This window comes from Catharus ustulatus, chromosome 17 (assembly GCF_009819885.2).
Source record: "Catharus ustulatus isolate bCatUst1 chromosome 17, bCatUst1.pri.v2, whole genome shotgun sequence".
Classification (NCBI taxonomy): Eukaryota; Metazoa; Chordata; class Aves; order Passeriformes; family Turdidae; genus Catharus; species Catharus ustulatus.
In genome coordinates this window covers 6,417,056-6,444,839 of record NC_046237.1, presented here as the reverse complement: position 1 = coordinate 6,444,839, position 27,784 = coordinate 6,417,056, and the positions used below count along the sequence as shown (strand labels likewise).

At 50.5% G+C, this 27,784-nt stretch overlaps 2 protein-coding genes across 2 annotated transcripts in view; both read left to right on the top strand.

Annotated features, from left to right (window-relative positions):
* The window catches only part of LOC117004133 (peroxidasin homolog), a 46,072-nt gene extending 31,027 nt beyond the window's left edge, over positions 1-15,045 (top strand). Inside the window, exons 12-23 of the mRNA XM_033074634.1 lie at positions 110-268; positions 2,384-2,496; positions 3,716-3,872; positions 5,679-5,787; positions 6,521-6,678; positions 7,948-9,451; positions 9,913-10,047; positions 10,575-10,783; positions 11,629-11,743; positions 12,080-12,173; positions 12,330-12,447; positions 13,740-15,045. Coding sequence (XP_032930525.1) covers positions 110-268; positions 2,384-2,496; positions 3,716-3,872; positions 5,679-5,787; positions 6,521-6,678; positions 7,948-9,451; positions 9,913-10,047; positions 10,575-10,783; positions 11,629-11,743; positions 12,080-12,173; positions 12,330-12,425 — 2,849 coding nt within the window. The 3' untranslated portion in view covers positions 12,426-12,447; positions 13,740-15,045. The remainder of the gene's footprint in view (positions 1-109; positions 269-2,383; positions 2,497-3,715; positions 3,873-5,678; positions 5,788-6,520; positions 6,679-7,947; positions 9,452-9,912; positions 10,048-10,574; positions 10,784-11,628; positions 11,744-12,079; positions 12,174-12,329; positions 12,448-13,739) is intronic.
* Positions 15,046-17,057: 2,012 nt separating this feature from the next.
* Positions 17,058-25,864, top strand: SRMS (src-related kinase lacking C-terminal regulatory tyrosine and N-terminal myristylation sites). Its single transcript, XM_033074730.1, has 8 exons — positions 17,058-17,690; positions 20,688-20,809; positions 21,663-21,829; positions 22,728-22,866; positions 23,348-23,506; positions 24,431-24,612; positions 24,760-24,916; positions 25,275-25,864. Exons 1-8 carry the CDS (start codon positions 17,335-17,337, stop codon positions 25,466-25,468), a joined length of 1,476 nt encoding a protein of 491 aa, XP_032930621.1. The 5' UTR covers positions 17,058-17,334; the 3' UTR covers positions 25,469-25,864.
* The last annotated feature ends 1,920 nt before the right edge of the window (positions 25,865-27,784 follow it).

Below are 27,784 nucleotides of genomic sequence, written 5' to 3'. Positions count from 1 at the left end.
AGCCTCCAGAGCCGCGAACAGACACAAAGAACGCACAAAAGCAAGAATCGCTGTGGCACCAGCGGGATGAGGGCTGTGAGAGGGAACTAACGAGCTGCTCGTTTCCCAGGTGGGCCCTTGCCCAGCGACCGGCGGCACAGCGTGCTGTCCACGGGCACGCTGCGCGTGGGGCGCGTGGCCCTGCACGACCACGGGCAGTACGAGTGCCACGCCATCAGCGCCATCGGCGTTGCCTCCCGCCCCGTGCAGCTCTCGGTGACCCCGCGAGGTGAGCTGGGCGCGGGGGGTGGCACAGCTGGGACATCCCTCTGGTTTTGGGGTAAATGACTGTTGCTGTTGAGGCGGGCGTGACGTACAAATGCACACACTGCGTTTCAGGAGGCTGTTATCCCGGTTATTACAACTGGCTGTCTTTTATACCCTCTACAAAGTTTACACTTTGTTCATTGGTTACAATGGATCAGCATAACGTTCATTGGTGTAAAACCGTCTACGCCTCTGTTTTTCACAAAACTTTTCTAAAAATACTTTTACCAGCTGCAGGTTTTCTTTCCTGCTTATCTCCTTCTCTTCTCCAGTCCAATGGCCTTGATAGGATTCCTCTCAGAAATACCCTTATTCATTAACCCTCTCTGGCCCACAGACCAGCTGTGAGTCCTGCCATACATAACCATCTGAGCAGGCAGGTCCTGTGGGGTGGGATTGTGCTCTTCCCTGGTGTTAGGGGTTAGTTGGACTGCTCCATTAGTGGCTTGTCTTTTTTTTCCTTTTGCCTTTACTTAGAGTCAGGATTAAAGCACAAGAGGCGGATTTTTTTGTGTTTGGGCTTAGTTGTTTATTAAACCTTATTTATAGTACAGAGAGTTCTTCAGCACTTCTGGCTAACAGCTAAAAGTGAGCAAAATGGAGATAGATCTAGTTAGTTGCAATATTTTTTAAAACTAAAGAGTCTAATGAAAAGTTAACACTTATATTATTTATACTTTTGACATAATAACTAAATAGTGCAGCATTAACTATTTAACTAAAAATTACTACTTGAAATTATGAAGAAGAAAGAAGAAGGAACAAAAAGGAAGAAAGAGACAATGCTTAAGAAACTTCATTTTGTTTTATACTGATTACTATATTCTAAAAACTTCAAATTTTAGATCTTTCACTATGTAGCATCACACACTTTTATTCAATTACATATCTGTGGTTTTAACTCTATCACTCAAATTTGGAAACCTTCTCTAAGGCTTCAAATCAAAAGCAGTGTTACCCTAGGGTTTAGTGTAAGAAAGCACAGAAAGTTTATAACTCCCAGGATTTTGGGTTCCAACAACCTGGGAACAGAAATCCAGCCGTGAGGGCTCCATCAGCTGGTGGGAAATGTGAAGGAGGTTTCCTGAGTGCCATGGTTTGTAAAATGTAACAAGCTGCTGCAGTTTGGGAGTTGTCCTCGAGAAAATCACTCTGCTAAAGGAAAAACTGGATGATTTGGGGGAAAAAAAGTATTTATTAAGTTCTTACTAATATATATATACATATATATATATATATATGTTCAATTTTAAAATTTTGTGTTTCCTGTAGAACTAATTGTAAAATTCTTTTTCAAACAGAAACACATTTCCTTCTAGCAAACATTTAACTGTGGCTCTTGATATATTTGTCTTACAAATTCCCTTTCAGGTCATAGGTTCAATCTAAATTTAGGTTTTCTAAAATGAAGACACTGTAAACCACAAATTACATAGAGATGCTTTTGCTTAATTAAAGCCTAATTTCTTCTCTTTTTTTCCTTTTTTTTTTTTAAAGCTTTTGCCTAGTTTTCTTTCTTTTTTCTTATCAATTATGCTTCTAAATAAGCAAACTTCCTTTCTTGTTCACAAACAGGGCAGGGTTTTACTAATGACAGTCTGGAGGAAAGGAAACTCTATAAGCATGAAATCAGTAAAGCTTCAAGCATAAAATTCACAGAATGTTTTAAGACCAGCAAGATCAATATAATTACTTAATCTGGCCTGACTAACACTTTGAGAGAGCCTCATCTGACAACTCCTGAAGCAAGTCATGATCCCTGTTTCAGCTGGAGCATCTTTTCTAGAAAGCCTTTGAATTCAGGATTTTAAATGATGCAGCACATTCCAGTGTAATTGCCCCAAGCAGAGGTGCAGAGGAGCAGAAAATAACGAACATAAATTAAATAAATTTATGAACAGAAACCTTGGTAGCGAGACAGAGAGCACAGGGTGAGCTGCTGCCCCTCTGCAGAGCCCTTGCAAGAGCAGAGCTCAGCAGCTCTGCTTTTCCCATGCTGAGGTGTTTTTTTCCCACACAGATTTCTCTGTTTTCCTTGATGCATTTTCCACCCCAGTGACTGTTTTTCCCTGCACAGTGATCCCGGTGTTCCTTCATCCCCCCCAAGACCTGGTGGCAGAGACAGGCCAGGACGTTTCCATCTCCTGCGCTGCCCAGGGAGACCCTCGCCCCACCATAACCTGGGTCAAGGTACGTGGTGATTTCACATTCTCCCCAGAATTAAACAACCCTCTCCTTCAGCACCTCTCCCAGCTTCATGAGCTTTGCACTACACGTGGATAAAGACCAACATTTCCACTGATTTGGGGTTTTTAAGAGAGCATTGCAGGTTTTCAGGCTCAAAGCCTTGCAGCAAATGTTCTCCTATTCTTCCTTCCAAAAGAGTCACTTGAAGCCGGTGACATTCCAGGATGTTATAAATACTTGATTGACCATCCCTGGAAAAAAAGAAAGAATAACATGAAAATCGATTTTTTTTCTAAGTAGTTTGTCCTTATATCCAGGATTCCTACTGATGGTATTGGATGAGGCTTGCTGGCTCCAGCTTTGATGGGGCAAAACCACAATCCCTCAAAATCACACAGCAGCCTGGCTGCTCTTTCCAAGAATTCATTACATGAATTTCTGATTTGTTTCCTGCTGTTCCATAGTGCAACACTCGGGACCTTCCCTTGTTACCTGCCCTGCCTTTGAGCACAGCCAGGCACAGAAAATGCTTGAGCCACACTTACCCCACAAAGTCTGGTGGGAGGTGAACCAGCTTTCTTCGTTTGCTGCTTTCTGTGGGCTAGCCAGCAGTGGGAGCAGAAGGAAAGGGCCTGAGAGGGCAGCAGAACAAGCTTTAGGTTGTGGCAGGGCAGCAGGAAGATGTTAAGAAGTAGGAGAATATAAAAATAAACCCTAAAGTCACTTCTGCCCCAGCCAGGCTGAGAGCTTGAGTTTGAGTGATGCTGTCAGAGCCAGCAAAAGATGGGATCTGCTGATCAAAGCCAGCAAAAATCCATCAGTTTCTGGTTGTCCTAAAAATGAAAACATTTCAACTGAATTCTGTGCCATGAAACCTCTGTGAGGGCATCCGGACCTGGGACTTGTTCCAGCCAGCCTGTCTGTGTGGGGTGTCTGTGTGGGGTGTCTGTGGGATGTCTGTGTGGGGTGTCTGTGTGGGATGTTTGTGGGGTGTCTGTGGGATGTCTGTGGGGATCACCTGGGCAGGAGCTGAGCTCCTCACCGTGGATGCCATCAGGAACAGGTGTCCTTGGACTGCTCTCTGGTTTCTCTGGAAGAGCAATGCTAACATCTGGTGGCCACATTTGTTCATCACATCCATCCCTGGGTTTGCTGAGCAGGCTGGGCTGGTGGGAAGCCTCCCGTGCTCTGATACAGCTTCTCTCTTTTGCTGGTGCAACAGGAGGGCATCCAGATCACAGAGAGTGGCAAGTTCCACGTCAGCCAGGACGGGACCCTCTCCATTCAGGACCTGGGTGTGGCTGACCAGGGCAGATACGAGTGCATAGCCAGGAACCCCTTTGGCTTCACCTCGAGTGCCATGCAGCTCACCATCACTGGTACCGTATCCCTGAGCCTGGCTCCGTGTAAGGGGGTGCTGTGCTCTGTTCACAGTTACACTTTGCACAGATAATTATGTAAGAAATGATTTCTTCAGCTTCTTTGCAGACAGGTCCCTTGATGGAGTCACCCAGTTGTGAAAGCCCACGCACGTCCCAGCTGCCCCTCGCTGTTTGCTCAGCTGAGCTGCAGTTGCTCCCTGCAAAGCCAAAGGTGTTGTCTTAAACCTCCTCCTGCAGGCCCAGCTGTCAGTGTCCATGTAGTTATTGCCTCTGCTGGGAGGGAGAAACTTATTAAATTGTGCTCACAAATCATCCTCTGACCAAACCTCGCACACTGGGGAAGGGAGGAGCAGAAGAACATTGTCACTGCAAATACAGGGGTTTAAATGTCTGCTCAGTCATAGAATCATAGAATCACAGGATCAGTAAGGCTGGGAAAGACCACCAAGATCATTAAGTTCAACCTTAGACCATGCACCACTCTTGGGAATAGCAGCTAAGTCTGGTTTTCAATCTCCTATTCTGCGTTAGGGAAACTGTAATGAACATGGAGGAGTAGCTCTCCTCTGCTGGTCAAACCAGAGATCAGGAGTGGAAATTGTACCTCTCAGAAGGTAAAAAAACTGGCAGAGGAGAAAAGAAATCAAAGGCAAACAAAAAAGTTTAAAATATAAGTAAAGAGCTATTCCAGCAATAGCCAGAGTGGATAATGAGTCACTTATTAGATGAATTCAGTAACATTTTCTGTACAGGGGTTGAAAGCAAGGAGCTGAAAATGGTCAGAAATGTCTTTGTTATTTGAAATGATTCCTGAGATAATTTCTGTGGTTTATTCTTGATTGGTGCCTCATTCACCAGCTGGTGTAGCACAGACCAGTAGCCAACTGGGAACTGGTTGGTTCAGCTGTGACAAAGGCCCTGGCTTAAAAAATGCATCCTGTAGTCATTTTAAACTTTACTTCTGAAGGTATTCCAACAACAACTTTGGTATTTTTGATTTAAAATGATGGAGCAGATGTGTTAACATAAGTTTGAACTATTATTATCATAAATATCTACTAATTACTGCAAATAATTAGTAGGTAAAGTGTTCTACAAACAGAAAATTAATGTATGAGCAATATATTTAGATTAATTTAATGAATTTGAGAAGCATCTTTGTGGGAAGCAGATGTACTATTTTGGATTAACTCACTGTGATTTTTACATGTTCTTTTTGCAGTTTAACCGCTAACCAAAAAATACTTTTTTTTTTGGGAAAAAACTGAATGTATCCCCACAGACATCTCCTGGAAAAGTCATCTTTTTTTCAGGCAGCTCACATTCTTCAGAATATCTGTCTTAAAAATAAATCCATGGTGTTCTTATTACAAACGGAAACGTGGTTTGTTCTGCAGTGAGTCCACTCTGGAGCTGGTGCGCAGATTTTCATGAACTGGGAGGGCCAATTACAGTAATTTCACACGTATAAGGCGACCCTTTTGACTAAAATTTTGGTCCGAACCCAGAAGTGTGCCTGATACCCCTGAATGCCTTATATACGGACAAAGTTCAGAAATTTGCCAACCTGAAAGTATGAACCTGCAGCAACCCCAAGCCAAGCCCGCCCAGCCCTGAGCCGAGCCAGTAAACCCCGCGATCGCGCGATTCCATTACCGATTCGTTATTTTGTTGCACGCGGATCCTCGCTGCAAAAAAAAAAAGTGCCCCTTATACACCAGTGCGCCTTATACTCGTGAAATTACTGTACTATTGAAGCAAATTGAAGCAAATTGGTTTTTTGTTTCCTTGTGCTTTGGGCAGCCACGGACGTGGGTCGGAGCGGGGACACGTTTGTGGCCACGTCGCTGCGCGAGGCCATCAGCAGCGTGGACCACGCCATCAACTCCACACGGACCGAGCTCTTCAGCAAGTGAGTGTGGGAAGTGCCTCGAGCAGGAAGGTGATAAAAAACCCACAAGAAATGAAGCTTTCTCAAAGCTTGTTTTATCACTGACAACCCGCGAAGGAAAGCCACGGGGTTGTTTCCGGTGCTGGAGGTTGAAGCTGCACCGTGTAGGATGTGATAGAGCTTCCCCAGAGATTTGGGATTGTGGAAAAATGGGATACACGAGCATCATCTCTTATGTCATTTCTATCTGCATTTTGGCAGCTGGAGTTGGTTCTGGAGATAGTGAATAAAAAGGAAAATAATCAGAGTAGTCATTTTATGAATGCAAGTGACTTTGTGGAGGGTGAACAGAAATAATAGTATAACAATTCCAACCATTTCCTCAATAAAAAATAAATTCTCGAGTGAATATGATTCTCTCCTTTTCTACTCCAATATATGTTTTTATTGGAAGGATGGATAGCTTGTATTAAGCCAGAAACCCTCTGGGTTTCAGCTGTTGAAAAGTGAAAAAATAAATTGCTATCACAGAAAAAGCCCAGGGAAACTGAAGGAATTAAATATGTGCATTTTCCTGGGGAAAAATATCCTTTCTTTAATCATCTGCAATGTGCATGCAAGCCATGTTGGTCTTAGGCACTGATTTGGGGGTCAAGCTTAGAGCCTGACTCTTGCTGCTTGTAGGGTCTCGCTGCCCTGAGCAGAGTTGATTAATTTTAATGATCTTTTAATCACTTTCAATTCCTGGAAACAGGCGCCCCAAGACTCCCAATGACCTCCTGGCTCTGTTCCGCTACCCGAGGGACCCCTACACCCTCGAGACAGCCAGGGCAGGGGAGATCTTTGAGAGGACCCTGCAGCTGATCCAGGAACACGTGCAGCAGGGGCTGATTGTGGACATGAATGTCACAGGTAGGGGAGATTTCATTTCCCTTCCTGATGTTGTGTGCAGGATGAAAGGAAAACAATGTGTAGACATCCAGGCAGTTTAAAATGCGCAGTGGTGTATCAAAAATCCAGATAAATGTTGTGTATATCAAGAAATGTGTTGTCTGGGTGGCAATTCTTTCTATAGCTCGTGTTTTTTTCTAAACAGCTGAAGGGCTGGTCTTGGGTTCACTGAACTAATTTGATACCCAGGAGAAGGTTTAATTCCCTGTTGTGGTAAAGGTTTCTCAGATGGCTATAAAAACCCTACTCCTAAAAAAATACTAACCATCTCACTGATAAAGGAATATCCTTGTGGGTCTGAAGTTCAGACCCTCAGCGTGGTCTGAGATGTTTCCTGCCCTCCAAATGGCAACGAGAACAGTGCTGTGAACCCTGAGGTATTTGGGTGCTGTTACAGAGGAAGTGGGATATCCCTTTTCTGTCTCTACTACTTTGACCTCTTAGCTACAAACTCAGGTAAGTCCCAGCAGCTCAGGCTTCTTCTACTGAGGTAAGATAGCAAACAACAAAGCAATGTAAGACCAAAAATACCTAATGAGGTCTAGTCATGCAGCAGCTGGACCCCAAAACTTCCTGCCTGGCACTTCCTTAATCTACAGCAAACATTCCCAGGTACTGTGTACTTCCACCTATACGTGTGATTCATCATGTAGCAGGCATGTGTGTTTGGGGCCTGTAAATATTTTTTCCTGCCTGGATGTGTTCCAGGGTGCGAGGAGTCTCTCTCCAGGCGGCAGGTCTGGTCTGGGCTGGTTGGACTGCCAGCCTCTCCTCCTCATTGCCCTGTCAGCATCCACACAATGCAGCATCATTCAGCGCTTTCACATGGTGCAGCAGCGCCCTGGCAGTCACCCACAGCTTCCTGCTGCTCGTCACGTAGAGCTTGGGTGGGTGATGGAGCTCATGGTGGCAGCAATAACCTAGGGAGCCATAAAGTAAACCTACAATAGGGACCAAGACCACCCCCACAGTTTGCTCTGCCAGTCACAACATTTCTGGTTTCCAGCTCTGTGCAGTTACACTCTTTTCCTTTTCCTTTTTGCTTTGTGGGCCTGATGTGATCCTGTGCTTCCTTTGCTTCCCATAAATTCCACAGCAGCACCACGCTCAGAGACCCAGCTGTCCCATGCCCATCCCGACAGGGGTTTTCACACAGAGCTTTCCATGGGACAGTGGGATCAGGAGGCTGCAGGTGCTGCCTGACCTGGTGCTCTGCCCTTCCCTCTGCAGGCTATCGCTACAATGACCTGGTGTCCCCTCACTACCTGACCATGATCGCCAACCTGTCGGGCTGCTCCGCGCACCGCCGCACGCCCAACTGCTCCGACATCTGCTTCCACAAGAAGTACAGGACCCACGACGGCTCCTGTAACAACCTCCAGCACCCCATATGGGGTGCATCCCTCACAGCCTTCCAGAGGCTCCTCAAACCTGCCTACCAGAATGGATTTAACCTCCCCCGAGGGTTTTCCTTGGCAGAAGATGCCAGGGATCTGCCCCTTCCTCTACCTCGCCTTGTCTCCACTGCCATGATCGGGACGGAGACCATCACCCCCGACGAGCAGTTCACGCACATACTCATGCAGTGGGGCCAGTTCCTGGACCACGACATGGACCAGACAGTGGCAGCCATCAGCATGTCCCGTTTCTCAGACGGAGCCCCTTGCAGTGAGGTGTGCAGCAACGACCCTCCCTGCTTCTCCATCACGGTCCCTGCCAACGACCCCCGCGTGCGGAACGGGCGCTGCATGTTCTTCGTGCGCTCCAGCCCCGTGTGTGGCAGTGGGATGACCTCCCTGCTGATGAACTCTGTCTATGCCAGGGAGCAGATCAACCACCTGACATCCTACATCGACGCCTCCAACGTTTACGGCAGCACGGAGCAGGAATCGCGGGAGCTGCGCGATCTGAGCGGCCAGAAAGGGCTGCTGAAGCGAGGGCAAGTTGTACCCAGCTCAGGGAAACACCTCCTTCCCTTTGCCGTGGGGCCACCCACAGAGTGCATGAGGGATGAGAACGAGAGCCCCGTGCCCTGCTTCCTGGCAGGAGACCACCGTGCCAACGAGCAGCTGGGGCTCACGGCCATGCACACGCTGTGGTTCAGGGAGCACAACCGCGTTGCCACTGAGCTGGCTGCCCTCAACCCGCACTGGGACGGGGACCTCCTGTACCACGAGGCACGGAAGATCGTGGGTGCTCAGATGCAGCACATCACTTATGCCCAGTGGCTGCCCAAGGTCCTTGGGGAGGCTGGGATGAAGATGCTGGGTGAGTACAAAGGCTACGACCCCAACGTCAACGCGGGGATTCTCAACGCCTTTGCCACGGCTGCTTTCCGCTTTGGGCACACCTTGATCAACCCCATCCTGTACCGGCTGAACGAGACCTTCCAGCCCATCCGACAAGGCCACATCCCCCTGCACAAGGCCTTCTTCTCCCCTTTCAGGATCATGCAGGAAGGGGGGATTGACCCCCTCCTCCGTGGGCTGTTTGGGGTTCCTGGGAAGATGCGCGTGCCCTCTGAACTCCTCAACATGGAGCTGACGGAGAAACTCTTCTCCATGGCACACTCTGTGTCACTGGACTTGGCTGCTATCAACATCCAGAGAGGGCGAGACCACGGCATCCCACCCTACAACGACTTCAGGGTCTTCTGCAACCTCTCCTCTGCACAGGAGTTTGAGGACCTCCGAAATGAGATAAAGAACTTGGAGATCAGAGAAAAGCTCAGGAGGTACTGTAGCCTGGATGTGGAAGGATCAAAATTACTGGAGACCAGTCAGTGAAAAGTTCCTGCTTCTTCCAGTACGCCCATGGAATAACCTTCCCAGATATTGCCCCTGACAGATGTTAAGATAGGGTAATAACTGTGGTTTAACAATGGGCTTAGGCAAATGAGGTTTCTGCAAGTGATCAGTCTGGTTCTGGGTGGAATGCTGTCAGGCATTACTGTGGTGGAGTTTGGGAGCAGATTGAGCCTTGGAGCTATTTTCCAGTCAGACTAAACTGCGTCCTATCTGCCCTGGCTGCCTTGTCAAGGCAGGTCTTTATCCTATTGTGTTTTAGATAAAACCATTAAAAATAGTGTCCAGATGAGTTCCTGACATAAAAAGTTCTATATTGGTATCAGATTTATATTATCACCCCTCTTTGAGAGCCTCTTAACTTTTTTAAAAAGTATTTGTTATCTTGCAGTTTATATGGAACTACCAAAAACATTGACCTGTTTCCAGCACTGATGGTGGAGGATCTTGTCCCTGGGACCAGAGTGGGACCAACACTGATGTGCCTGTTAACGACTCAGTTCAGAAGGCTGAGGGATGGAGACAGGTATTGCCATTGGAATCATCTTGAATCCTTTGGTATTCTCTTTGGGAGGTTTTTTGCCTTACAGGAAGAAGAAGAATCTGTGATTTTTTAAAAATTATTTACTGTCTTATGATATGAGGAACAGTGTTCTCTGTCCTGTGTATTTGCAAAAACAATTGTCACAGTTACTGTCAAGGCGTCCTTTCTTGATTTAATGATTCTCATTTCACTACAGAACACTGGGAATCATTGAGGATGTTCCCAATATCTCATGAAAATCCTAGAAAATGTCCACAGGACCTTCTATCTAATCTCTGTTTGCTGCTTGTGTGAACAAGATGCCTTTGCCTGGTGATGCACTTAGGGCAGGAGCACGGGGGTTTGTGGGCTCAGAAAAAGCCAAGCTGTGTTTGCAGCTACCTGACACCAGAGCAGACGCTCATTTTGAGGGGTGTGGGTGCTGCCACACAGATGTCAGGGAGCTCTTCTTCCTCTCCCAGCCTCACTCACTCACTGCTGAGTCAGGCTGTGATTACACCCCACTGCAGATTTTGGTATGAGAACCCCGGAGTCTTCACGCCGGCACAGCTGACTCAGATCAGACAGGCGTCCCTGGCCCGTGTCATCTGTGACAACAGTGACCACATCCAGCAGCTGCAGAGAGATGTGTTCCAGGTGGCCTCATACCTGCAGGGCATGGTCAGCTGTGAGGAGATCCCTGCCGTGGACCTCCGCCTGTGGCAGGACTGTTGTGAGGGTAAGCAGAGGGATGCTGTGGCACTGACTGATGTGAGCATCACTCTGGGTGCCATTTGTCACATGTCACAGCAGCTTTTATGAAATTGTAGCTGATTCCTGGCTGCACCATGAGACCTTTGTGTCAGCAAATGGGTGCAAAGAGAACTGAATGCAGAAATGGAATGGAATAGAATAGAATAGAATAGAATAGAATAGAATAGAATAGAATAGAATAGAATAGAATAGAATAGAATAGAATAGAATAGAATAGAATAGAATAGAATAGAATAGAATAGAATAGAATAGAATATTTCAGTTGTAAAGGACCTACAGCAATCATCCTGTCCAATCTCCTGACCAATTCAGGGCTGATCAAAAGTTAAAGCAAATTATTAATTATGTCTTAATTACTGTGATATCCAAATGCTTCTTAAACCCTGAGAGGCTTGGGACATTGGCCACCTCTTTAGGGAGCCTGTTAGTTCTGTTAGCTTCATTTAATCTGTCTGAGAGTCCACCCCACTGAGGGCTTTGGTCTCTGGCTGAGGAAGAGACTGAAACAGGATATGATCTCCAGAATGTGCCACTTCACTGATTTGTTTGGAACCTGCATCTCTGCCATTAAACCTCAGATGCTGCCGTGGTCCCTTTGGGACCATTCTGATTCAGATGTCCATTTGAGACATGGTAATCCCTGAGTGATGCACACCCTTTTCCACACCTGTGTTGCCTCCTTCTCTCTGGCCCAAGAGATGTGTGCAGGGTAGATGGTGCAGGAGGGCAGCACTGCCTTGTGCTGCTGCAATTCACACAGTCCTGCTTTAAGCACCAGTGCTCACTGCAGATTTTCCCTTCCTTCCCCAGACTGCCAGACACGAGGGCAGTTCAGGGCTCTTTCACAGCGGTTCCGAAGCAAGAGGTCTCCTGGTTTCAGCTACCCAGAGGAAAACCCTGCAAAGCACAAGCCTACCTTGCCCAGGTGTAGTATCACCCCTTCCACCTCCATTTCATGAAACAGAAGTTTTAATAACTCAGTCCATCCAGGCCTCTGAATCTGGTGCTTTGCAGAGGTCTGGGGTCAGGGATGGATCAGTAGAGAGATGCTGAGCTCAGCCAGCCCTCCACACTTCAGTGCAGAGCCCAACTCTGATGTGTAAATATCTGGGCTAAGGGGCTCTTTGCCTGGCATCTCTTGGCAGGTGAATCTGCAGCTGGGACCTTCCCTTTGATGCTCGCTTGGAGAGGGCAAAATGATTCCCTCACCTAGGAAGCTGCTGTTTGTATAACCCCTTTCACTTTTTATCCCTGACCCCAGAGATGAGGCACCTTCTCCAAGCTCTTCCTCCAGAGAGAATCTTGAGTCCCTTGTGGCTGAACTGCAGAAGACAGTCACTTCCCTACGGAAACAGGTAAAACTTGGTGCCCCAATGTTTGTCTTTCATGGAGTCATGAACCTCAGCGAAGAAAACTTGAGCCAGCATTTTCTTCTTGTATTTGGGGCGGGTTAAAGATTACCTGTGCAGTGGTGCAGACTCCTCTCAGAGCTGCTGCTTTCTCACCCCCAGGTGAATGCACTAGAGAGCCAGCTCAGGTGGCAGCACAGGAACACCAGCACACGTGGACAGGGCAGGAAGACTGGGGACAAATGGAGAAAAAGATGACTGTGATGTCTCCTTGTATAAGGTCAGTGTGTTTATTGTGGGCTGGGGCCCTATAGGATCAGTGTGGACACCTCAGCAGTGTTCCCACGAAGGGAGGAATGGAGCAGGGAGGTGATGAATGGGACATGAGGTAATAGATTTAAATGCAGCAGGTTAGACACTCGTTTCTGCTGGTGATGATTAGTGACTCACTGGAATGGGCTGTCTGGGGACCTGGGGACGTGGTGGTGGCATATCCATTCCTGGAGGTCCTTTAAGAACTGGTTTGGCAAAGATGGGGAAAGACATAAGTATAGGATGGACCAGGTGGATTGGGTGAGGTCTCTTGGGCCTATTCTCCTGGGACTCTGGCTAGGTTTATTCTAACAACATTTAATGTCATAACCCCAAATCCAAGAGCCTCGGAAGGACCTTTGTGGGGAGGGATATCACAAAGCTTGCTGATGGGGTGGATGGACTGGTTCCTCCCCAGGGGAACAAGGACATCTGGGCAGATGGAGCAATCCATCATTTGCTTACAAACTGGCAGAGATTTCCCCCTGCCCCTCTGAGTCACTGTGTTCCTCACTCCTGAAGGCACCATTCCTCTGTTGAGCCCAAGCCAGGGCAGCACAGCTGTGAGGTGCCTGGGTGCAGTCCCTGTGTGAAGTCCCTGTCAGTCCCTGCCAGCCTGGGGACTCCCACTGCTTCTCAGCAGTGACACAGCCCTGGCCAGAGCTGCAGTCCAGGTGTTTATGGGCATGGGGAACACAGCCTGAGCTCCCTTCTCCTGCTTCCCATGGAGATCCCTGCAGCCTTGCCAGAGAGGCTGAACAGCTCCTGGCACCTACCACTCTGGAGAAGGTGGTGAATGGGTTCTATGTGCTGGAAATGATTACTTCAGGGACAGGAGCAGAGGAGTTCTGAGAAATGCAGTCAGTTCTGCGGAAGCATTCATTCTCTGGAAGTTCGACTGAAGGATGGGGCAAGTGAAGGCTGGTCTGGGCTGATAAACACAGCAAAAAGCAGAAAGGAAAGGCTTGGAGGCTGGCCAGGCTGTTTATCAGCATGATTTGGTGTTTTGGTCTTTACAGATTTTCCATTCAAACAGTGACTCTGCTTCAGAAATGTGACAGAGTGCAGTGTGACATAGGAATTGGCTTTTCCTTGCCTTAGTTTCAGATCCTTGATGAGGCCTGGGTTTACAGGGTCCCTTAAAAATGTTGCTGTGTGTTTAAAGGTTTTCCTGCCCCAGACCTGCCAGGCACTTACAAACAGCTCATTCTGCCTCCAGCTGCTCCCACAGAGCTCTTGTGCTTTCTTGTGCCATTTCAGGTGCCCTGTGAGCTGCACTCCTGCTCTCCACCAGCCAGTCCAACCCATCCCTATGGGGCTCAGAGTGCCACCATGAGACCCCCGGTGCTGTGCCTGCTCTCACACCTCCTGTACCACTCCCTGTCCCAGGAACACTGTATTTGCCTGTACTGAACCCTCTGCACTGACTGTCTATGAGCCCCTCAGCCCCTGGACCCCTCCTGTCCTTGTCAGCCTCCCAGGGATGGGCTCTGCCCTCGATGGTGACAGCCCAGAGTCTGCCAAGGTGCCTCTTTCTTCCACAGCCCCCAGGAAATAGAGACAAATTGAAGCTGCTTCGATGCACTGTTCTGCTCTGCTCCTCTTCCCATGCAATGCTGTCATTACCCACCAACCCTTGTGTGAACTGTCCTGTGGAAACCCATCCAAAACAATTCATTAAGAATTTCTCCAATGCACTGTAGTACCAGGAAACATCTGGAGAAATCAGTAAAAAGAGAAGATAAAGAACATGAAGCCCAGAAGAAACCCCAGCCATCTTCTGATGCCATCAAAAAGAGCAAGAGGAACCTCAGGGTTGGGGGTTTTGGGATGGGATGCAATGGCCACCCTCAATCTCCAGCTGAACTTTGCCAATTGTTGGTGACAAGTGGCACATCCCATGACCCCAGAGTCACCTACCATTCCTCAAAACCATTTTCCTCAGCATGATCTGCATTCTCCAACTTTCCTCCTCTTTAAGAGCTTAATTTGAATTACGTTCCTCTTCCTTTTTATTCCCCTCCAAAAACACTCTTTGCTGGAAGATGTATTTCGAGTGTAAACGTAACAGGACCTGGAACAGAACCTCAGCTAATTAGGTGTAATGGGTGCTCTCATTAGTGGAGGGGAGCTGCTGGTTTCTGTCAATTAGGCTGCGAGGCCACGCTGTGCTGTTTGACACGCGGGTGGATGCAAAGTGCTGTTTGTGTTCATGGCTCCCTGGTGCTCTGCAGCCAAAGCAGGGCTGTGCAGGCAGCTCTGCTGCTCAGGTCTGCTGGTTTTGGTGCTCCTTGGAGGTGCTCTTTAGTGGTGCTAGGACTGAAGTCCCTGTGTGCTCACCACAAATCTGTGGACAGATTGGTTTTTAATACATCCTTGTAAGCTGGTCACAGGGACTGAAGAGAAAATACTTGATCCATCAGATATCTGTGCCTTCCTTATCTTTATCACTTTTCCTGCATCCTCCCACTTTCTTTCCCACAGCACAAGGACCAGAACTTCTATGAACATGCTTTTCTTCTTTAATTTTTTTAGGTGTTTTATAGTAACAAAAGGGATTCAAAGCAGCAGGGATGCTCCTGGAACTGAATAGGAAAATAATAATAATAAAAAAGATACTAGAAAAAGGTTGTGGTTTATCATCTCTTTCCTGGCATGGGGCTGAGCTGTGTGTGTGTGTCCTGTGCAGACAGAGGTTTGCAGGGATGAGTCTGTGCTCTGCATGTCTGGTAGGCTCAGCTCAGAGGCAGTATTTAGTCCTCAGGGATGTCATTTGGAAGTACTCTTTCATTTAGGTGCAAATCAAGATCCAAAGCCTTGTGTGTTAGAAATCAGCTGCACTCGTTTATCGCTGGTACCACTGGAGGATCTAATCTGGCAAAGGTCAGTAAAGGTAAATCAGTTCACAGTCTCCTTCTGCACACCAGAAGTTCAGTGAGACCTCATTCAGAACAGTGAGGCACAAACATTGGATGCTGGATCTGATCAGATCTTTTTTAGGGCATAACCAGGCAGCCCCTTTTGCTCCTGATGGAGTGTGCTGTGTGGAGCACCCTTGTCACAAGGGCTGCAGGACAGCAGAGGGGATGTCCTTTCCCTTTAGTTTGGAAACCCTTCTGTGCTCCATCCTCAGTTCCCCTCCTCATGCTGAAGTGAGAAAAATGCACAGAGACATTCCACAGTGAAAAAATGTACAGACATTGCACAGTGGGAAACATGCACAGACTTTGCACATCCCTGTGTGGCACTGGGGGCAAGGCTGTGAGCTGGGCAGGGGGCAGACCTTGGGGGACTGACCCCTATATTCAAGTGCTACTTGGCTAAGGAGGGAGCAGAATATTTTAGAAGAAAGGTTCCCTTTCTTCCCAGTTCTCATCAGTTCAGGAATGCACAGGCCACGCTGGGGAGCACTCTGTACTCCTGCCCTCTGCCCTGGGCATCTCCGCCAGGGAGAGGGTGAGGAAATTGCTGAGTCCAAAACCCAAACAAGGAAATCCTTTTGCAATTTTTTTTTTTGCCATCATGGGGCACCCAGGATGCAGGACACATCAGGTCTAGAGCTGCTGACCTAAGGGTGGGTCCAGCTTGTTCCTCATACCCCACACGGTTGCAGTTGGCAGCCCAGACTCCTGCAATTAATTTTTCATATTTCTTCTCTAGTAGCCTCTCTCAAATCCCAACTACACACCCAAAATGAGCCACACAGAACAACTGCAAGCAGAGGAGGATCAAAATAATGGGCTCAAGGCCAGGAGTGGAGTTACCAGGACAAAACTCCCACTAATTAGATGGAACAGTTAAATGACAAAGTCCAGGTAGGGGCTGGGGTGTTGGAGTTGGGATTTTTCAGAGTGATCTTCAGGTGGCCCAAAGTGCACATGGAAGATGTGAGGGGGTAATCTCTATCCTTTGGCTGATGGCTGTGGGTGGTGGGATTTGGGAGGGGGGTCAGAGCGTGTCAGTGTCTGAGTGTGACAGGGCTGGGGAAGTGTGGCTGTGCTGGCACAGTGAGAGCTGGGGTTGCATTCCAGGGCTTGGCTGTGGATGCCATGCAAGCACCTGAGGCTGCTTCAGGCCCTGCATCAGGCAAAGATCTCCTGATTCTGAGGGGGTCCCATCTCTGGTGCAAGCTGAGTGAGGACCAGATCCTGGTAGAGCTGGGATGTGAACTCCCTAGCAATGCTCTGCAACAGGGAATTGGTGTGAGGAAGCAAATGCTTTAGTGGGGTAACTCTGGGAAGTCATTGCAGACTGAAGGAAGAAGGGATATTGTGTTATAAACCCCTCAATATCCACCAAGGAAGTATCCAAACACTTCAGATCTCTTCTAAGGTTATTTCCTTAATTCTGTTTTAACTGTCCCACATTTGTGGATGCAATTAATGTCCTATGGAAAAAAAAATACCCTCCCACACAAGCGAGATGAAGACTATTAGCTGGAGTCAGCCACTTGTGACAAGAGCTGCTTGAAGAACAGAGAGCTGTGTTTATGGTGCTCTGGTAAGAAGCAAAGAGCACACTTTAAAATAATGATTAAATAAAACAACAGCCGTTCTTCTTCGAGAGCAGCAAGCCCGGCTCCAGCTGTGCCTGTCTCCCAGATGTGCCCGTGGGTCTGAGCGTGGGACTCCTGCCTGCAGACTCGTCCCGCCTGCAGACTGGTCTCACCAGACGGACCAGTTTCACTTTCAGAAATAGGAAGTTCTCCGGGAAGGGCCGGCGAGCGCCCAGACGCGTGCGGGTAACGCGGGCCGGCAGGATGAGCTTCCCGGCCGGCGGCAGCAGCGCCGCATCCCCGCTTTGCCCGTCCCGGAGCGCGGTGCCATAGCCCACCGCAGCCACCGCATCCCCGGGCATGGAGCAGTTCGTCAGGAAGCGCCTGACCTTCCTGACATCCTTCTGGAACAAGCTCCGTCCCCGCTCCGTCACCGAGAGCTGCTCGCTGGGGTATCTTGGCTCTGATTCCGTTTCGCTGAACTCGGAGGCGACTTCCATTTCCTTCATCCCCAAGTCCTCTCTCTGTATCGCTTTGTACGCTTTCACAGCCCGCAGCGCCGAGGAGCTGAGCATAAGCGCAGGGGACAAACTGCGTGTCCTCAGAGAAGAGGGCGAGTATGTGCTGGCCCGGCGGCTGCTGGGGGAGCCGGCCATGGGCTACGTCCCCGCTGCCTACGTGGCCAACCTGAGCCAGGGCACCTCCGCCCACCGCCCGTAAGTATCCCCGGCTCTGGATGCACGGGGGATGGAGGCTGGGCTGGGGCAGCGCATCCCCGCGCACCGAGAGGCGCCGCTCACCCTCCGGATCCCCGTGCGCTGCTGTGGCCACCAGCGGCGCTGGGACGGAGCGGGGATCTGCCCTGCCCTGCCCTGCCCTGCCCTGCCCTGGGCATCCCTGCCCTGGGCATCCCTGCCCTGCAGCCCCTGCAGTGCTGCAGCTCGCGGTGCCAGCGGGGTGGGGATGTTCGGCAGGGAAGCGAGATTTGGGGGATGCGCCAGCGGGGGGAGATGCGGGTGCCCCTTCCTGGCTGCATCACTGTCGCGTGGGATGGAATGGGATGGAATGGGATGGGATGGGATGGGATGGCTCTGGGGTGCGGTGTGATGGTGAGCACGGGTGCAAAGGCTCCTGCTCTTTTTCGCTGCTCTCCCTCCTGTCCTGCGTTAAAGCGGAGCCAGCAGGAAGGGAGGGAGCTGGGGAACTTGTACCTGAGCCCTGCCAGCTCCAAAGGGCTTGGGGGCACGGGAAGAAGCGTTTTGGGTTGGTACTGCCAGGAAGCCCAGAGCTCTGTAGGACCAGCTGTTGCTGCCATCCTGCTTACCCAAGGGCTTCCTCCGGGCCGGTGCCTCTCCCAGCCGACGGGGAGCTCGGGGGATGATGCCTCAGCCCTCTGGCACCAGGGGAAAGCCCAGGCTTCTCGTTGCATAAGGCGGCCTGGCCCCGACACGTCGGGCAAAGCGCCCCGAGACACTTCTGTTCCCTCCGTGCCCGGCCCTGAGTCACACCGACTGCGGGCGTGGCACCCCGGACACCCCCTGTGCTGAGTGGGGTAAAGGAGAGGGCGGGAGGAGCCGGGGAAGGGTCCCCGATGTGCAGGTGGGATGGGAGAGACCCTCCCTGCGTGTGCTCTGAGGAACGCAGATCCCGTCCGGCTGGGCTGTGGGGTCGGCTCCCTGCCCTGTTCCCATGGCATGGGGCAGCTGGACAGGCTGCAGTGGAGCGTGCAGGACACACAGAGATGTGTGTGCATGTGTGAGTGTACATGTGAGTGTGCATGTGTGTGTACATGTGTGAGTGTACATGTGTGTGTGTACCTGTGTGTGTGTGTGCATGTGTGTGTGTACATGTGTGAGTGTACATGTGCGTGTGCATGTGTGTGTGTACATGTGTGAGTGTACATGTGCGTGTGCATGTGTGTGTGCATGTGTGTGTGTACATGTGTGTGTGTACATGTGTGAGTGTACATGTGTGTGTGCATGTGTGTGTGTACATGTGTGAGTGTACCTGTGTGTGTATAAGTGTGGTACCTGTGTGTGTGCACGTGTGTAGCTGTGTGTAGTCTGTGTGTGCGTGTACCTGTGTGTGTGTACAGGTGTGTAGCTGTGTGTGTACATGTGTGTACTTGTGTGTGTGTACAGGTGTGTACTCTGTGCGTACACATGTGCAGCTGTGTGTACATGTGTGTACAGGTGTGTGTGTACCTGGGTGTGTGTACAGGTGTGTACTTTGTGTGTACATGTGTGTACCTGTGTGTGTGTGTACTCTGTGTGTGTAGCTGTGTGTACCTGTGTGTGTACCTGTGCGTGTGTACAGGTGTGTACTCTGTGCGTACACGTGTGCAGCTGTGTGTACATGTGTGTACAGGTGTGTGTGTACTCTGTGTGTGTACAGGTGTGCACCTGTGTGTGTACATGTGTGTATGTACTCTGTGTGTGTGTACAGGTGTGTACTCTGTGTGTGTACAGGTGTGCACCTGTGTGTATGTACAGGTGTGTAGCTGTGTGTGTACATGTGTGTACCTGTGTGTGTGTATTCTGTGTATGTACATGTGTGCACCTGTGTGTGTACATGTGAGAGCACCAGCGGTGAGCAGCTGGTGCCCAGGCACATCCTGAGGACAGGGGCACGGGCGATGCCCAGACGGCAGGAACGTGCCCGGCTCCCCAGCAGAGCAATCCGTGAGCGCACAGACTCGGCGGAGCCGCAGCTCCGAGCCGGCTGCTAATTTGTTCACCCCATCACATATAATTTCCTGCGCGGCTTCTCAGACGCTGGCGATCCCAGCTAATGACGAAACTTTGGCTTCTCACGTCTTGGCTGCCTCAGGCTGGATGGAGCTGAATCTTCCCGTGCATCCCCTTTCCTTACGGGAATTCAGTGATCAGTCTCAGTGATGTGACACAGGAAAGGGGTTTGCCTGGGTCCTCCCCCGCACTTGGTGCTGTGAACTGCCCAAACAGCCCTGCCACGGCTGGAGCAGCAAAAGGCAAATGCCAGAGATGTTTTCATTGATGCCATTTGCTCATGGACTCAGAGCTGGTTCTGTCCATGAGCTGCAGGTCAAGAACTGCAAAGGGATCCTGGATCCTGTGCCTGCAGATGTTGCTCTCATGGCAGGACACAGGGACAGCCTCACCAGAGCACCTTCCACACAGCACAGGGGGTTGGTGCTCTATTTACCACAGGCTTTATTTACCACAGGAGTATAAACCTCACGGGTTTGGGACGAAGCTGAGGCCTGGACAGCTTGATACAGCAGTGTCCAGGCAGTGGTGGAGGAAATGCCCCATCCCTGGCAGAGTTCAGTACCAGGCTGGATGGGGCTTTGAGCAGCCTGGGCTAGTGGAAGGTGTCCCTGCCCCTGGCAGCAAAGATTGAATGAGATGAGTTTTAGGATCCCTCTGAACCCAAACCATTCTGGGATTTTCTGATTCTGTGAATGATCTGCAGGCAGTGAGCAGCAATAAATTGCAGAAGTGCCTTTAAAACCCACCCAGTGGAACAACCCTGGTGCAGGCAGCCACATCTACAGGTTTTGAGCCGTTTTAGCCACCGTGCCACTTGGTGGCTATAGGAATGAGACAAGAGTGGGAGCCCAGCACCTGCTCCCCCTCTCTGGCTCAGGAGGTGCAGGATCCCCTGAAACGGATGCAGACCCATCTGTGCAGCATCCCCTTGCCCTGCTCTGACCCCTCTGCTCTGCTCCCCAGCTGGTACTTCAGCAAGATCAGCCGAAACGAAGCGGAGCAGCTCCTCCTGTCGCCTCCCAACCAGCACGGCTCCTTCCTCGTCCGGGACAGCGAGAGCAGCAAGGGCGAATACTCCCTCTCAGGTGACCTTGTGGCAATCATCCAGATAAAACTAGCACAGCGAAAGGAAGCAGGCTGTTCCTTAGGGGCAGCTCCTGACTTGGGGTAAAAAACAGGGAAATAAGTTTAAAGCACTTTTCAGCACCTTGTTGAAGGGAATAGGCTGCTTTTGGAGGGCAAGGGGAAAGTTTACAGAGCAAGGATGGATTGTTGAATCACTGTGGCAAAGGAAAGTGCATGGCTCCTGTCTGGGGTATGAAAGCCATAAACATTTCACTGCAGCTTAATGATAGTTTAGTGGCACGAACTCCCAGGATTTCATTCCAGCAGCTTTTGTCATCTGAGGGTTGTTTAAAAATATGCTGCCACTCCAGATTGCCAGGCCCTGAGCTGCTCCCACGTGCTGAAATCTGAATTCAGAGGGGTTTGGACCGGGCAGTGCCACCATGATCTGGTTCTATCCTCATAAAAGCGATCCCAGGAAAATTCATGGCAAACTCTGCATCCCACCATCAGTCCCTGAGCCGTGGGAGTCACAGCTGCCCCTGGTTTATCCTCTTTGAGCAGCTCTGCTCTTCTCTGAACAGTCCACAGTGGAATTATGGCTGACAAAAAAAAGCTTATTAATTATCCCTGATAATAAAGCATCACCTCTGTGGTCCAAAGGAACCCGACTCACAATGCCAGGAATCCTCTGGGCCAGGAGCTGGGAGCAGAAGGGAGGTGGGATGAAGCAGTCCAGGGGAGAGTTGTGCTGCTTTAGCTTTATTAAAAGACTCAGAATCTTTAAAGGGGAGAGGGTGGGGTCAGCAGGGAGGTGGGGATGGACTGATTTTCACATGAGCTGAGTTTTCCCCAACCTGGCCTTCCCCACAGTGCGCAACCACGCCAAGGTGAGCCACTTCCGAATCTGCAAGAGCCCCAGGGGCAGCCTCTACATCCAGAAGGGACACCCCTTTCCCAACATGGAGGAGCTGCTGGCCTTCTACACGGAGCACTGGAAGGTCATCCAGAGCCCCCTGCTGCAGCCCTGCAGCCCCGCGGTGCGTTCAGCTCAGCCCCGCTCCCCGGGAGGGAACAAGGAAAGGGAAACAGGGGAATTAGAAATAATTAATCAGTCCATTTGGGTTTGGAGCTTTATTAAACTCCATTTAAAGCCCACCAACTCCATTTAACTCCATTTAAAGCCCACTATTAGTATAGCTGCCAGCATCACCTTTGATCAGCTATGTTAAGGCTGTGCATAGCCTTAAAAATGTATTTATATCTGTTTTTGACACACTAAAAGGCACAGAATTGTGTTGTCCATCTCAAAGACTGGAAACCAAACTGCTACAATCCCCTCCACTATGGATTTTATAAATACCTGTGCTTCCAATCTTTTCCTGAGAATATAAGACAAAATATATGGCTTTCATAAAGTTTTCATACCAATTAGTGCAGCACTCATAAGTCTAATTACAGTATTAATCCCAAATTGCCAACTCATTTCCTGATTAGAGTTCCATCCTCTGATTATGACTTAGAAATAGCAATTAACTATGTGAATAATCCGAGAGGGAAATTGAAAGGTGTGGGATAAAAGAAATGCTTAATGAGCTGAAGTCTAAATCAGCCATAATATGCAATAATATGAATTCACTAATTTTTATTTATTGGTGGAGATGGAGAAAAGCCACTTTTTGAGGTCTGATGAGGAGTGAGTTATGACTTGAACTCCTGGAATTCCATGTGGTATTCCAAACTCTCCCCCTTGCACACCTGGGGTCCCAGCAGGGCTCAAGCAGAGGGTGCCCCTCGTTTGTGAGCACTGAGGGAAGGGCAGTGCTCAGGCTCTGCTGGAGCACCATGTCCTGCTGTCTGTGGGGCTGGTGCAGGCTCCACCAGCAGGTCCTGGCTGGCTGGCTGGTCCGAGTGTGCCATTCCATGTCCATGTGGCAGACCCCCCCGGAGAGGGACGGCTGGGAGCGCCCGCGCTGGGAGTTCACCCTGCGGAGGAAGCTGGGAGAGGGCTACTTTGGAGAGGTGTGGGAAGGGCTGTGGAGGAACACGGTGCCCGTGGCCATCAAGATCATTAAAGGTACGTGGAGAATCAGGTGTTAACAGCAGCCAACTGAGCCTCTTGTTCACTGCCATTATCATTGACCCTCCTTTATTTCCTCACCCTCTTGGCCACTGTGACTGTTTTATCAGGCAAACTGCAGTAGGAGCTGGTGAGGAGCCACTGGAATATTTCTGTGCACAAACCTAAGCTTGGGCTGCATCCCTATAAAATGGTTCCAACCAGTGGGTGTGTGACAAGTGACATCACATCAAATTGAATGGGTTCGTGATACATTTGATCAGGGATCAGATCAGGGACTCAGATCCTGAAAATGGGACCCAAAGCCCCACGGAAAACATCTTCTTGGCTCTGAGACACAGGCTGTGCACACCTGAGCTTTGAGAGCAGGGATGGGCTGTGAGGAGGTAAAAAAGGTCCTCATCTCATGTAGGCACTGAGATCCCAACATCTACATGAGGAAGTGGCTCACAAGGGCTGTGTTGGCTTTCTCCCACAGCTGACATGAAAGCAGAAGACTTCACCAAGGAGATTCAGAATCTGAAGCGCCTGAGGCATGAGAAGCTGATCCAGCTGCACGCCGTGTGCTCGCTGGAGGAGCCCGTGTACATCATCACCGAGCTCATGCGCAAAGGCAACCTCCACAGCTACCTCAACAGTGAGTGCTGTGCTGGCCCCACAGCTTGGGGGATCCTGGGCCACTGCTTCCTGTGCCTCAGAGTGGCCCTGTGGATCTGAATGGGGACCCTAAGAGAGTGCCAGCCTGGTTTCTGTCCTGTTTGATCAGTGGTAATGCACAGCAATCCATGGGCAGTTGGTGGAGATGGTCTTGGGGTCACAAAATCTGGCATGATGCTTTGGTGTCCATGTGGGCTGGGTCTGTATCACCCCCTGGGAGCCCAAGCCCTTTGGTTGGGAGCTTCATCCCTCTTCCACCTACCCATGGTCTGTCAGCTCCCACCAGTGCACAGAATCTCACTGCCGTGTTTGGGCAGCTCCACCTTCTTTAGGAATGGAACAGCCAAACCTCCCCATGGGTTGGTGTGTGAGCAGAGCTCATAACATGCCATGGACCGCTCATCACCCAGTTTAATTTTCTTGGCCTTTCTTTTCCTGACCCAGCACAATTGGTCTTGAAAGGAAACAAAACAAACCACTCCCACCAAGACCTGTTTGTCTGCAGGTACTTCCCACCAACACTGACCTTGTTTTTGATTGGGGCTCCAGCTGGAGGAGCTGGAGGAGCTCCAGCTGGAGGAGCTGGAGCTCACAAGGACAGCAGGCTGAGAGGCCTGCAGGGAGATTTGCATGGCAGAAGGTTACCCTTGGCTTTGAACAAGCCATGGATATCTGTGATCTTGGTGTTCTTCAGAGCCCACCCGTGTCCCATGCCTGAGGAGCACGTGGCTGTGCTGCACTTCCCACACAGCACAACCAGGACAGTTAGGCAGCAGCATAAATATGAGGTTTTACATGTTCTCCATGTCCCACACTGCCAGCACAGGGTCTCCTTCCAAACCAGAAACACCCAAAATAGATGTCAGCAGATTGCCCCCAATGCTTGGATTGTCTGGATTAACAGGTCCTGAAGGGAAGTCCCTGGTCACCTCCCACCTGCTCAACATCTCCTGCCAAGTGGCGGATGGGATGAGGTACCTGGAGGAGAAGCACATTGTCCACCGGGATCTGGCAGCCAGAAACATCCTGGTTGGAGAGGAACTCACCTGCAAAATCGCTGATTTTGGACTTGCCCGGCTCCTCAAGGTCAGTTTGGGGGATGCTGTGGTCCCTCCCTCCCACCACTTGAGCTCATAAAGCTGCCTCATGATGGAGGCATTCCCTGCCATCCCCTAAAGTCCTGTCTGTGTTGTTCACCTCATCCCTCATGTCCTGTCTCCCACTGCTTTGCAGGATGACATTTATTCCACCAGCAGCAGCACTAAAATCCCGGTGAAGTGGACGGCCCCGGAGGCAGCCAACTACCGCACCTACTCGCTCAAGTCCGACGTCTGGTCCTATGGGATTCTGCTCTACGAGGTCTTCACGTATGGACAGATCCCATATGAAGGTAGGGCTGCTACCCCACTCCTGTGCCCACCATCCAGCTGCTGGGCAGCTTGCCCATGGGCCCCAAAAGCCAGAGGGTCATGAATTATTATATTGTAAGGGATATGGAAGGAGCTCCTGGAGAATGAGCAGGTTATTGTGCACTTAGGGGATGGCTTAGAGGGATATTCAGCGGTTGCAGAGTGAGTGCAGGAGCTGGAGGTGGGAAGTTGGTCTGGATCTCCCAGATCCTCTTGTTTACCACTCCTCTGGCAGAGAAACACCATTTCACAGCACCATCAATGGCATCTTGACCACTGCTGTACCTTCAGGGCATCCTCAGGGCATCAGACTCAGGGGCATCCTCTCCTTCCTTGCAGGAATGACAAACCAAGAAACCGTACGGCAAATCACCAGGGGCTACCGCCTGCCCCGGCCCAGCCCCTGCCCCCCCGAGATCTACAGCATCATGCTGGAGTGCTGGAGCGGCAACACGGAGGAGCGTCCCACCTTCCTGGCGCTGCGGGAGAAGCTGGGCTTCATCTACAGGCGCCTGCTCAGCTCCCTCTCCTGAGGGACCCCTCCATCCTTCCTGCACGAGCCTCTCCCTCCAGGCCAGCTCTTGCCAAGTTCCTTCCTTCTGGTTTGCCTTCTGAAAGGGCTACAAGGAAAGCACATCCCCCCAAAAACAGCCTGTGGTCCCTCACAGGCAGGGTGCAGGGAGGTGGCCAAGGGAGACAGCAACAAGTTGTGGAGAGCTCGTTGCCAGCACTTGGCTGTGTAACAGTTTGGAAAAGTACCGTGGAGGCATCACTCAAAGTTTACATCTTCATTCACTCAAGCAGGGTGGGAGGTCCCTGCTGCTCCCCACACAAACGTGAAGGTTTCCAGTTCATGTTCAACTGTGGCTCTGCTTGATTTATCTTGTAGTGTGTGTTCGGTGTATTTATCAATAAATGTGTGTGCATCACCCACACGAGTCCTCGCAGGGCATTGCTGGATGCTCCTCCCTCAGCATGCTGCTCCACTCCCTCCCAGGAATCATGGAATGGCTTGGGTTGGAAGGGCCCTAAAGCTCATCCTGTTCCAACCCCCCTGGCGTGGACAGGGACACCTTCCACTGTCCCAGGCTGCTCCAAGCCCTGTCCAACCTGGATGTGAACAATTCCAGGGACGGGTTCAAGGAGCCCACCAAGGATAGGTTCAAGGAAGCACTGATTTGCATCCAGACCCACTCTTGCAACCACAGATAAAACCATTCTTGTGTCTCTTTGGACTCATTCACCCAAGCACCCCTGTGTGCCTCTGCCACCCCTTTCCCAGGCAGCAGCCCCACATGCCCCAAGGACCCTGCACAGTCAGCTCTTCACTGGGCTGCTCCGCTCTGGATCCTTGTCTCACTCACCATCGTGTGGTTATTCCAAGAAAAATCAATGTCTGTGTTCTAATATTGAATGCCTCCTTATCCCAGGTGCAGGCAGCAAAGGGAAAACCCTGCAACACCCACGGGAAAGCCAAGAGATGCTCCCACCACCCCCAGCTCCTCCCTAATCCCAGGATATGGCATTGCAGGGGGGCCTTGAGCTCTGCTCCCTCCCAAGCCAGCACAGAGTTTGCTCCAGCCAAGTCCTGGCTGTCCCCTGCCCATGAACAGTCCCAGAGGCTGGACTGTCCTTGGCAGCAGTGGAAGGACACATGGAAAAGCAGGAATTGGAGCAATGCCAAAACTCCTGGCTGGTGCAGGCAGGGGCAGCCCGAGTGGGGCTGTTGGAGCCCTAACACACTTGTGGCACCAGTGGCAGGAGCAGACAGGCTGTGGGTGAAAGGCAAGGTTTAGAATTCCTCCTGACAGGCCCATTTTGCCTCTTTGCAGGTGACCAGTGGGACTGAGCCAACAGCAACGTTGGAATTTATAAAGTTAATAAAGTTTATGCAACACTCCCCACGCCTGGGCAGTGTCCATGCTGTGCAGAACAGCAGATACAAGTCTGGCTCTTGGCTCAGCAAGCCTCCAAGCACGAGGGGCCTGGAAAGGGGAAGCAGGAATGTGGTTTAGGGGTGGGATGAAGCCTGCTCTGTTCATGTCCACAGAGCTGCAGCCCTGTCCTGGGAAGGCAGCAGCTCCTGGTTAGTGTGTGCCCAGATGGAAAAAGCAACAGGTTGGGTTTGGACATGGTTGCAGCAGGAAATCCTCTCCTTGAACAAACATTTCACAGCCTGATCAAACACCTGAACAGAGAGCACACCTGTGTACAGCCCAGGTGCTCTCCTGCAGGGAAGAAAAGACAGAAGCCACAGCCAGCAGGTGAAGGGCTATGGCACACTAAGGAAGGGCAGGGACAGAGGGGCTGCTGCACCACTGAACCACAGAATGGTTTGGCTTGGAAGGACCTTCAAGGACACCCTGTTCCAGCCCCTGCCACGGGCAGGGACACTTTCCACAGACCAGGCTGCTCAAATAGCAATAACGACGGTAAATTTGCAGGTCTGGCTGCCACCAGATGGAGCTCAAAAATAAGCAGGAGGAGAAGGGGGTGCATAGGGTGCATAGGGTGGTGGGGCTGCTGTGGGGCACAGTCTGTGGTGGGGTACCTGGAGATGCCAGGAGGGTTGGCAGGGCACCAGCCTGTCCGACACATGGCCCAAAACCAGCTCACTCAGCAGCCACAGTGACCTCTTGGGGATGTGCAAGGGGAATGAGGGGACACGGTGATGACAGGGTGCTGCCCACAGCAGTTTTCCTTCCTTCCTCCTCCTCCTCTGCTGCATGAAAAGCCAATCCACAGCCTGGGCTTGCCCTCCAGCACGGTCTGCTGGGTTTGGACATTTCTCAGAGTCATTACTTGTTTTCTAAAAGTAGATGAACTTGCCTGGGGGGGAGGGGTACCCA